This window comes from Pyrus communis, chromosome 15, assembly GCF_041283825.1.
Source record: "Pyrus communis isolate YQ-2024b chromosome 15, ASM4128382v1, whole genome shotgun sequence".
NCBI lineage: Eukaryota > Viridiplantae > Streptophyta > Magnoliopsida > Rosales > Rosaceae > Pyrus > Pyrus communis.
The window spans coordinates 39,707,501-39,718,369 of record NC_142579.1 but is presented as its reverse complement, the minus strand read 5'-3'; the positions used below and the strand labels follow the sequence as shown (position 1 = coordinate 39,718,369).

Below are 10,869 nucleotides of genomic sequence, written 5' to 3'. Positions count from 1 at the left end.
CAAACTATATTCACTAATCTAATGATTCTTAAAACAATTTAACTTATCTTGTTTTTAATTAATTAACTTTAGAAAATTGGCTAAGATAAATTGACAAATCACAATTGCTAGAATTGGTGAAAACTTAGTATTCACAAGTTTGTGTATCTATGATTTTTAGACGGTTTTTAATTATACTTCGTGTAATACGTACAACTCGTATTAATAACATATCGATTCTATTGTGTCGTTGATACATCATCAAGAATATCATGTTAAGCTTGTATTTTGTAAAAAGACATTTTGCACCGAGAATTCATGTGAATGATATATGTCATTGATACATCATCAACAGAAAAAACAACCGTCTTGCACGGAGAACTCTGGAAAAAGAAACTGAAAAATGGAAAACCAATTGGAGTTGGTAATGAAAAACCAAAACTGATAGAAAGAAAAGTAAATGAAAAAAACCCCAAAAAGAAAGAAAGCAAAGTGAAACTGAAAGGGGCTTGAATGGTAACTTCCAACCTCAAATTTCTTTAAACTCACCCAAAGTTTGAGACTTCGCAACCGAATAGATGAGACTTGAGTCTCACTCTTCACCCTCTGAGTCTGACCCTGAGATCTAGGAAACCTCACTCACGAACTGTTTCAAGTGATTAAAATGCCACTCTTTTTCCACCGCCAATCTTCTCTCCCCACCGCCACCGCCACCTCCCCCTCCTACTCCTCCAAGCTCCTCAAGCCCCTAAAGCCCCATCCTGCCCCTGTCCCCACGCGCGCTTCCCTGCCCATTATCGTCTTTTCACTCGTCTCCCTCTTCATCGGCCTAGCCGGAACCATCTTCGCCATCGCCGCCTTCCGCCGCCCGACCCCCATTCCCATTTTCCGATGCGGCAAATCGGACGACACTTTCCGGGGGTTTTACTCTCTGTCTAAGTCTCGGCAGGCCGGTGATAAAAATGGTGGCTTGGTTGATCGGCCCAAGCTTCTTGGGCTCGTCGGAATTCAGACCGGGTTCGGCTCGGCCGATCGCCGTGCAGCGTTGCGGAACACTTGGTTTCCTTCCGACCCAGATGGCCTTTTGAGGTAAATTTCAGTTTTTTGCAGTAAAGTTACTAAATTTTACAGTTAATCTGATGTTGGTTTCGATCGAATTTTGTCAAGTTACTAAATTTGTAGTTTATGTACACTTGTTTGATATCACTTTTGGGTTTTGTATGATCAATTGCTGAGGTTGATCTTGATTAACTTAATGATTTTCATTAGCTTAACTAAGATTAAGATCGACAATCTGGCTCTGATTGAAATGTCCGTTAGCTCCTTTTATTGGGAGAGTAAATTTATTCCTTTACCTTGTAGGTTGGAACAAGCTACTGGTTTAGCATTTAGGTTCGTTATTGGGCGATCGAAAGACTCAAACAAGATGGCAGAGCTTCAGAAAGAGATCGATAAGTACAGGGACTTTTTGGTTACTGATATCAATGAAGAATATTCAAACCGTCCATGGAAAACGTAAGATTTGTCGGTTTTTATTGAAGTTTTTGTCACGTTGATGATGGATTTGTGTTCTTGGCAGTTCATGTCATATTGCTTTCTCACGCTGTTTCGCAGGTTGGCATTTTTCAAAGCAGGATTTCAACTTTTCGAAGCAGATTACTATGTCAAAGCCAATGATGACATTTATTTGCGTCCAGGTATATTATAGTGCCATGACCATATGCTGTCATGAAGCCGTGAATATGAATACATTGGAATTTACAGATGTTTCCATAATTTTCCAGATCGACTAGCAACACTTCTAGCCAAGGAACGAACGCATCCACAAACCTACATTGGATGCATGAAGAAAGGACCAGTAGTCACTGACCCTAAAATGAAATGGTTTGTTGGTTTCCAACTTGTTATCCCAGAGTGTTTACCTTTGTGCTCGGTTTACATATTTTTTGTAATAATCCGTCCGTCTGTTATTCATCAATTATACATCAATTATGTCCGTTCAGGTATGAGAAATCAGGACATCTAATCGGGAATGAATACTTTCAGCATGCTTTTGGTCCTATTTATGTTCTATCTGCAGAGGTGGTAGCATCATTGGCAGTCGCTAGAAATAACAGGTCAGCCACTTGTTTTTATTCGTGTTTTCTTTATGTCAGTCTTTGCCTCGTTTCAAAAAAAATTATATATTGATATTTAGAACCCTCATGGGAAATATGGCTTAGGCTTTAGTTTTGGCTTCTCATCCCCTATGGACGTCCCTTTGTTGATAGATGTATTTCCTGTCGTTCAGTTTGAGAATGTTTAGCAATGAGGACGTCACGGTTGGATCATGGATGCTTGCTATGAATGTCAATCACGAGGATAATCGGGCATTATGTGACCCTCGCTGCACACCTACATCCGTTGCAGTCTGGGACATCCCAAAATGTTCAGGTACTTTATCCAACAGATCATATCGTTAGTCACAGATATTTAAAAAAAAAAAAAAAAAAAAAAAAACCTCCTAGTTATACTGTAAATTTGAAAGACCAATTGTTGATTTCTGGTATGATCATGTACATAGACAGAGGCTTATGTTATCCTTTAATGAGAAAACTGGTGCAATAATTCTTCTTATGGTAAAGCGATACAGCCATATTGTTCAAGAATAAAACATTTTCAAGTTTGGTGAGGATGACCTTCTTTCCGTCGAATATAGTCCATACCCTTTGGCTTGCATTTGTTGAGTCATAGATTAATATAATACTTAAACCTTTGAAAAAATATAATTTGATATGTGAAGTAATCTCTCGAATGCTCTTTAAACAGGATTATTGGCCAGTACTTTCCTTACAAGGAGACTTTACCTAGATCTCTTGATCTGGGGTGTTTGTGATAAGAAATACCAGACTCGAATCTTGGATATAGCGAATGAAAAGCACTAAATGTCTTGTTTACCAAATAATTTGATTGTTCAAATAATAATGTCTGCTAGTTTTGAACAGACCACCTGGCTTCTTCTACGTGTACTGTGTTGAATTAGTCAACATTGAAGTGTTTTGAAAAGGGTGTTTATCGGTAAGATGCAGTGATGTGAAAAAATTCTTGAAAACTTGTAGGTTTGTGCAACCCAGCTATTAGGCTGAAAGAGCTTCATGCGATGAGAATGTGCTCCAAAAGTCCGACTCTGCTTCCTGATGACAGATAATGAACTATGGCACAGTGCCCTCCAATGCCGGTAATAGAGGAAGATCAGTTGGCTCCATTGACAGAATCTCGTTTCTTAGAAGATAAAATGAAGTCGTCTGGAGCCAGCTATGGGGAACTTGCTCTCAAAGTATTTATCCATTCATCGGTTCTTGTTGTACAAGTGACGTGTTATAAACTGAGCATTTTTCCTAGCCCGCTTCGACTTAGGCAAATCTAAATGTAATCTTCGATTCCACTGAATATGTACAATACCAGTAATACAAGAAATACCAGTGCTAAATTTGGGCAGAAGACATGGATTTGAAGACTGATATGTTGGTGTTGCAATTGTCCTGTAACTTTTTCCAGGTTCTATTTTTTAACATGTAGAAGTTGACACTATTGATTTTGTCATGGAAACTTGAAATGATACCATTTTCTCTCAAAAACCGAACTCTAGCTATAACATTAGAACACGGGGAATGTTAGGATCAGTTGTTTGCGTTATTAATCTTGGTTGTTCTTGCTTTGTGAGTCTCATAATTATGAATGACTATAATCACCTCCACTATCGCACTTTAGTTTCACAAGCATAATTGTCGAGAACAACCCCCACAGTCGTGCGACTGATATCACGACTGTGACAGCTTGATCAGCTTGATGATCACTCCCAAAGGTAACATGCCTCTACAATTGGTTATCATCTGACCCTATGTAAATACAATCTCAATGCACACTTTTCACTTCTTGTGAGAATGACATGATCAATTGGTTGCCCTTTTGAAGTTTTTTTCAGTGAGAAATGACAATCTCATCCACTTTGGAAAGGCTTGTCCCTTCTATACGACATCCACCACCACTGTTTGAAGTCGTCCAACTACCCCAAACACGGACCGTCGGATCCGTTTACAAAAAGGGTCAAGAGAAAATCAACGGTCGTACAGAGGACAAGTGATACATGTCAACCGCACAGAATCACGAGTCCTTCTCCTTCTCCCAAATCTGACTCCGATTCCTCAGCTTCAGTTACGACTTCACCCGACATAAATGAGTCCAGAGTATTGTCAAATTTTTTATGTGAGGATTTCGGATATTCGTAATTTTGTTTGTTATCGTACATTATATGATCATAAATTATTTTAAATATTTTTATTTAAAAATAAATATAAACAGTATTTGATAAAAACTGATCGCACGATGTACGATAAATAGATATAAATCACAAATCTTTAAGATTCTCATCAAAAGAATCCGAAAATGATCCCATTAGGACATAAATACGCTCACGTCAAGTCATTACCTTGGGTCCACGTCTTCCTACGTGGCACAGTCCTGCCAGCGTGGCACATGCTTTACTCCCCCATTTATAATCCACTTGTCTTCGCTTTTTCACACACACACACACACACTCTGCTCTCTCCTCTCTCCTCTGTTTTACTCTCACACACCCTGCTCTCTCTCGTCAGAGTCCCAGCGCATGGAACCAACTGCCCCAAAGTCTCCTCCGCCGGAGTCTGCCATCTCCGTCCAGATCGGCGGAAAGTTGCCGGAGCTCATTGATGAGCTCTTGCCGGAGATTCCCATTAAAGAAGAGTTGATTGAGAAGGTCATGCAAGAGCTCTACAAGGAGATAACCGCCGGTACCACCACCACTACAGCTACTTCTGATTGCACCAAACCGTCGTCACCGGTGGAGACATTTCCGACGCCGTCTTTGGTGGTCGGGAATGGGAAGAGTGAGAGCTGCGGGGCGTCGGTTTCTGACTCCGCGTCAACGGTGATGGCCGGCGTCGAGTTTGTGGGGCCCGCCGGAAAAACCGGGGGATCGCCGGAGAATGGGGCGTGGATGAATGAATGCGGGTGGAATGATACTGGGTTGGGGGTTGGGAAGGAAGGAATGGACGGCTGTGATCATGCAAGGGAGGTTGATGATGAATGGCTGGAGAGAGTGCTGATGAGCACGTGGGGCCCGGTAGATCTTGATCCACGGCTCTGATGATCAATTGGATGTTTTGTTGTTGTAGAAAGTGTCCGTACATATCAAATCAATAGCTTAGATAGAGAGGTTTTATTAAGAGTAGAAAGGAAGCTTAAGACTCAAAATAGTCAAAAACTAGTCTTATTTATGATATGTAAGTCAAGTCAGTTGGTCCGTAATAATGCGTTCTGCCATCGTAAATTATAGCAGTTGAAGAAAATGGCATTCTCATTAAGATACAGTCTTACTCTATTTTCATGTGGATGTTGTGTGTTAAATTGTGGTGAATCTGATGTCTAAACCCCAACTTTACTTTCTCTTTTTTTATTTGCTTCTTTTTTCTTTTTTTTTTTTTACTTTTCTTTTCCTTTTCCTCTCCTTTTGTCAAAGTATCAGTCTCTACCCATTTTCTTGAAATGAAGAGTTCATCATTTTCCTTTTTGTTTGAATTAAGCAAACACTTGAACATAATCATGGTTTGTGTGGCATTTTGCTTTTATGGCATTAGCAAGTCGAATTTTTTTTTAAGCACCTGAAAGAAGAATCCATCATTTTATCATCTTTATCCCTTGGCATAGTCTTTAGGGCAACTTTCTTTACAAAAAAGACTTATATCGAACAGATTTATCGTCACCTGGTATTTTGATTTAATAAAGCATTGTTATGTGTAACTTTTCCTCCACATGGTATTGAGTTACTAGATTGGGACGCCACAACAACGATGAATCCATTCCATATAAATTATTATCCTTCTTTAAGAAATGTCAACAATGATACATAGTTTCATCCCTTGTTTTTCTTCTAACTTATTAATTTTTAAAGTATATGAATGTAAAAAAGAGAAAAGAAATCACGAAAATCATTTTCTAAGAGCATTTACCTTCAACGAGGGTAGCAAATTAAAAAAATAGCAACTGACAGTTAGCAAATTGATCTAGCAATATATTTTATTCAAAATATTGTTTAATAAAAAGTTTGAAGATAAAATTTGGACCAACAATATAAGTTAAGCTTAAGATGTTAATATTTTAAAGTGAGAAATAAAGTTTGAAGAGTTGGTTGAAGAGTGAGCTAAAGTGACAAATTTTTAAAGTAACATAAAAGTGCCAAATGAATTAGCAGATTATACTTTTAAAGAAAAATTTGTTATCTTTTTGGAGATGTTAAGCAAAGATATATGAGTCTACAGACCACCATCTCTACTTTAAAAATAAATAAATAAATTTGCTATCTTTTTTGGAGATGCTAAGCAAAAATGTACGAGTCCACAGATCACTGTCTCTATTATCTAGCATATGGTCGCATCTTGAATTCATGTTTCACATACTCACAGTACTAAGTACTTATGGAGATGCTAAGCAAAGATGTATGAGTCTACATACCACTATCTCTACTTTAAAAAAAAAAAAAAAAAAATTGCTATCTTTTTTGGAGATGCTAAGCAAAAATGTACGAGTCCACGAATCACTGTCTCTATTATCTAGCATATGGTCGCATCTTGAATTCATGTTTCACAGACTCACAATACTAAGTACTTATGGAGATGCTAAGCAAAGATGTATGAGTCTACATACCACTATCTCTACTTAAAAAAAAAAAAAAAAAAAATTGCTATCTTTTTTGGAGATGCTAAGCAAAAATGTACGAGTCCACGAATCACAGTCTCTATTATCTAGCATATGGTCGCATCTTGAATTCATGTTTCACAGACTCAGTACTTATGAAATTGCTTCGGTACATATGTAAGGTTGACCCACTGTCTTATATAGCATACCAATAGGCCAGCACTCTTCACCTAAATTGCTGCCAGAGAAGTAGCCACAACATAAATTGAAAATTCAATGAGTGTGTGAATAGCATTTTCCAACAAATATAGCCCCTGTTTTCTGCACCATAAAAAATGAAGGGGTGTGATATCCACACATCCTATTTTACTTCTCACACACCCTTCTAATTTTCGACCTTTGAATCAGATGAATTAAAGAAGATCAATAGACAGAAATTAACAAGGGATGTGTGAGAAGTAATTTGGGATGTGTAAAGAAGATCAACAGACAAAAATTAATAAGGGGTGTGTGAATAGCACACCCCAAAATGAATCCAATGCAATGAAGAACAGGAGTAATTGTGGCTTTTCTTTCCTTAGGCTTTTGGCTTTGCAGTCTTTAAACAGTAGAATATTTGCTATATGTGTCGATTATCCTTATCTGTCTCTCTCTGCCTAGCTAACCTAGCTTTGAGTTCTCTTCAAAGTGTTGGACCGCCCTCGAGAAGGACTTTTGTTGTGGTGGTATTTCAAGTTAATTCATACACTATTTTGTGACAAAATTAAAACGTATGACAACGGCATGTGATTGGATTGAAATATACAATAGCATCCCACTTATATGTAAATCTTTCTCCTCCAAAACACTCAATTTCAGTCATATAGTTGAGTTTAAGTCCCCTTTTTTGTGTCAGCAAGTGTTCTGGTTAAGTTTTGGGAGGGAATTAAACTCTACTTGAAACCGAGAAAGTTCATACACTATTGTGTGAGAAAGTTAAAATGCATAGCAGTACATGATTAAATTAAAATGATTTAGACGAACATCTCAATTGTAATAAATTTGTCTCATCCAAAACACTCAATTTTGGTCTTAAATCCCCTCTTTTTTAGTCAGCAATTATTCTACTTAATTAAGATTTGGATGAGAGTTAAACTCAATTTCAACTGATGAATTTCACTCTCAAAAGTGAAGCAAGAACAAAACAAATAGACCAAATCGTTCAATAAATATTAACTATTCCAAGCTACCCTCCGAAATAAATCGATGTGTCTTGTCTTCCGCGTGTTCACATGTGGATGGTAATTGATTTTCAAAGGAGGAAAAAAAGGACCACCAGATGTGGCTTGGGACCTTTGGTATAGCAAGTTCAAATTACAGTTCGGCTACTTAATGTCTTTCTTCCTCGTAACAAAATAGACGGTGTAATCGGTTGTTTATATATATTAAAAATCACAACTGAGCTGGTAACTTATTAGTCTGAAAGACTCGTCGTGAACAACAAAATATCTACAAACCCCTTAATTGACACCAAAGAGTGTGCTAAACTCCGATCACGAAGTCTTTCTCCTTTCCTCCATGTCCTTATATATGTATGCATTGAATGACATACATCTACAAGTTTGAATTTCTCTCTCTGTATTTAAAGACACAAAATGTTTAATTTTCTAGCCAAGTATTGGAGAAGCACTTGCATGAAATATGTTGCAGTGTGCTTAAGTTTTTTTCTACATGTCATTTCATTATTAAGGTCACAATAGCGATAAACGCGTTTCATGCAAGTTATTCTCAATGTAATGATATATTGAGATTATATAATTTGAAAAGGACGTGAGAGAGCAAACCCCAAATATTATATATGCTGTGAGCTTTTTGATGGAAAATCTGGAAATAATTATGCAGAAAGCTTTAGGAGTTTCCAAGCAAGTACGCACAGAAGCTACTACTATTACAACCTCCATCTGCATTCTGCACTGCTGTTATTAATTAAAATTATTATTGGAGATTTGGTTTGGTGACGGTTTACTCTAAAGACAGACGTAGTCAGTAATGGTCGCTGTCATCTTTTAGGTGCAGAACCATCGGACCATATGGTGGTCCTTCTCCTTCCTTCCTTTCCTATTTTTTTCAGGTTTAGGCTTTTGGGGTAATTGAGGACACTGAGGACTGAGGAGGGTCCTAAAATTAGATAAACTTTTGTCTTTGCGTTTAGAGTGGTCTCCGAGCAATTTCCAAAACCATATTTATGGTCTCTGAATCTTGGTAATGATTTCAGTTTAAGAAACCGTACTATGATCTTATGAGTATTGGCCCAATCTTGCTTAGGTTTTTGTGTGAATGAAGGCAAAGTATGGGCCAGGAAATTAAATTGAACCCATTCTTTGAGATCCAAATGCACCTTTGCCAGTTAACACCCTACTAAGGATAACGAATTGTGAGGTTGGAGATGAATATATAGTATGTGGTTTGATGAGCTACCACACGGTTCAAGCCGAAACACAGCGATGCATTGCATGCCCACCAAGCAAGGACACAGTAGCGTCGTGTCACGTAGCTCAGATTGCATGCTAATTCCTATATATTAAGATCGAGTGAGATATATATACAAATATATATGTATATTACCTAGATCTGTACATAGCCCATATCATGACAAATTAATAAATTAATCAACTTACGTAGCATGCTTCTTGATCTCATAAATTCATGAATTATAACCAAATTAATATTATCTTTAAGTGAAAATTATGCACATTTTTTCTGGTCAGAGATATCGATCATTGATGTGCCAACGTTGTCAACATGTTGATTTTCTAAGCTCACGATTAGACCTAGCATTTTGAACCCGACCTGTTAATATTAGTATTTGGATGGATGCTTAACGGGTCGGGTCGCTAACGTGTGAACCTGTTAAATAACGGGTCATTTTGGGTCAACCCGTTAGCACCCGTTAGTTGAGGATCTTTTAGTAATTTCAGTAAAGTCTTAACAACAAAAAATAAACTATGCCAAAATAATAATAATAATAATAATAATTGTTAACGGGTGAAACAAGTGACCCATTAAGTTAACCCAACAAACCCGACCCGTTTACAGATCTACTCACGATCATGTGTTGTTGTTGATTAGGTATTTCATGGTCGTGATTTATGCTTCTAGCTAGCTAGTTTGTATCATCTGTTTTGTTCTTCTCTTAGTGATTGATATATGATGTTTACGGTTGAGGAAAAGAAGTAAGCCGTACTATAGGAATCGACAACTAATTGTATGAACAAGATAATTTCATGGGTGGAAAATGGTGTGATTGAGATTCAAGTGGCTCAGATAGTTGTTGAGAACTTGGGAGCGTCTGTATCCAAGGATGGAAGTCTAACATAAGTTCTCGACCTTATGTTTGAATGAAGAACCCTTACCTACCCAAAAAATTTAGACTAAATTGTTAAAAATGCCCAACAATATATAGTACCGATGAATTACTCAAGCACTATAAAACTGGTACTAAAGACTACAAATGCACTTCAAACACGGTAAACAAAGAACCTTTGAGTGACATCTTTCTGAGAATCATTTGAAGTTTTCTCGATTGACGTTTTCAAATCCCTCTGTCAAATTTTTGTACTTCATTCCTAACAAATTTATACTAAGTTTCATGGAACTTTAAAAATGTCTCATCCAAACAGATGATTTTAAGAATATTTACACTTTTTGCCAATTAATTTTGAGTTTGATGTTCACAATATTCTAATAGTAGATAATAAGGGTTTTTTTTTTTTTTTCACGCAAAACGGGGTAATTTTTTTTTTTCTGTCCATGAGTAGATTTGGAGTTTATACTGCTTTTCTTAACAAAATTGATTGATTCGGGCGTAGCCAAAACAAGATAATGCTAAACTGTAGAGCAAACCTCATCAGGTGGGTATTGTGCATGCTCGCAGCTAGCTTATATATAAAAGGGGCGCCCCTGGTCCAGCGCCACTGTACGTATAAACCAATGTAATCTATAAGAGGCAGCAAAGATTTTTATCTGACGATGTATTGGGGAAAAGGAATTAGAAACGGACAAGAATTAATAAAAATCTTGTGAGACGACTGAATAAATGAGTATAAAGAAATTGCTTTCATATATTCTTCAGACTAAGTAATCATTGCTTGCACCGTTTGACCTGATCATCAGTGTGAGAAAAAGAATAGAAGGGGAGAG

General features: G+C 37.3%; 2 protein-coding genes across 2 annotated transcripts; both read left to right on the top strand.

The window, feature by feature from the left end:
• Positions 1–286: 286 nt before the first annotated feature.
• LOC137748203 (putative beta-1,3-galactosyltransferase 12) lies at positions 287–3,459 on the top strand. Its single transcript, XM_068488317.2, has 7 exons — positions 287–1,068; positions 1,342–1,494; positions 1,594–1,676; positions 1,764–1,863; positions 1,983–2,096; positions 2,270–2,412; positions 3,078–3,459. The coding sequence occupies exons 1-7, from the start codon at positions 644–646 to the stop codon at positions 3,164–3,166; spliced, it is 1,107 nt and encodes a 368-aa protein (XP_068344418.1). The 5' UTR covers positions 287–643; the 3' UTR covers positions 3,167–3,459.
• A 986-nt stretch (positions 3,460–4,445) lies between these two features.
• On the top strand, positions 4,446–5,371 carry LOC148690997 (uncharacterized). Its single transcript, XM_088686959.1, has one exon. It carries the CDS (start codon positions 4,625–4,627, stop codon positions 5,141–5,143), a length of 519 nt encoding a protein of 172 aa, XP_088543085.1. The 5' UTR covers positions 4,446–4,624; the 3' UTR covers positions 5,144–5,371.
• Positions 5,372–10,869: the final 5,498 nt, after the last annotated feature.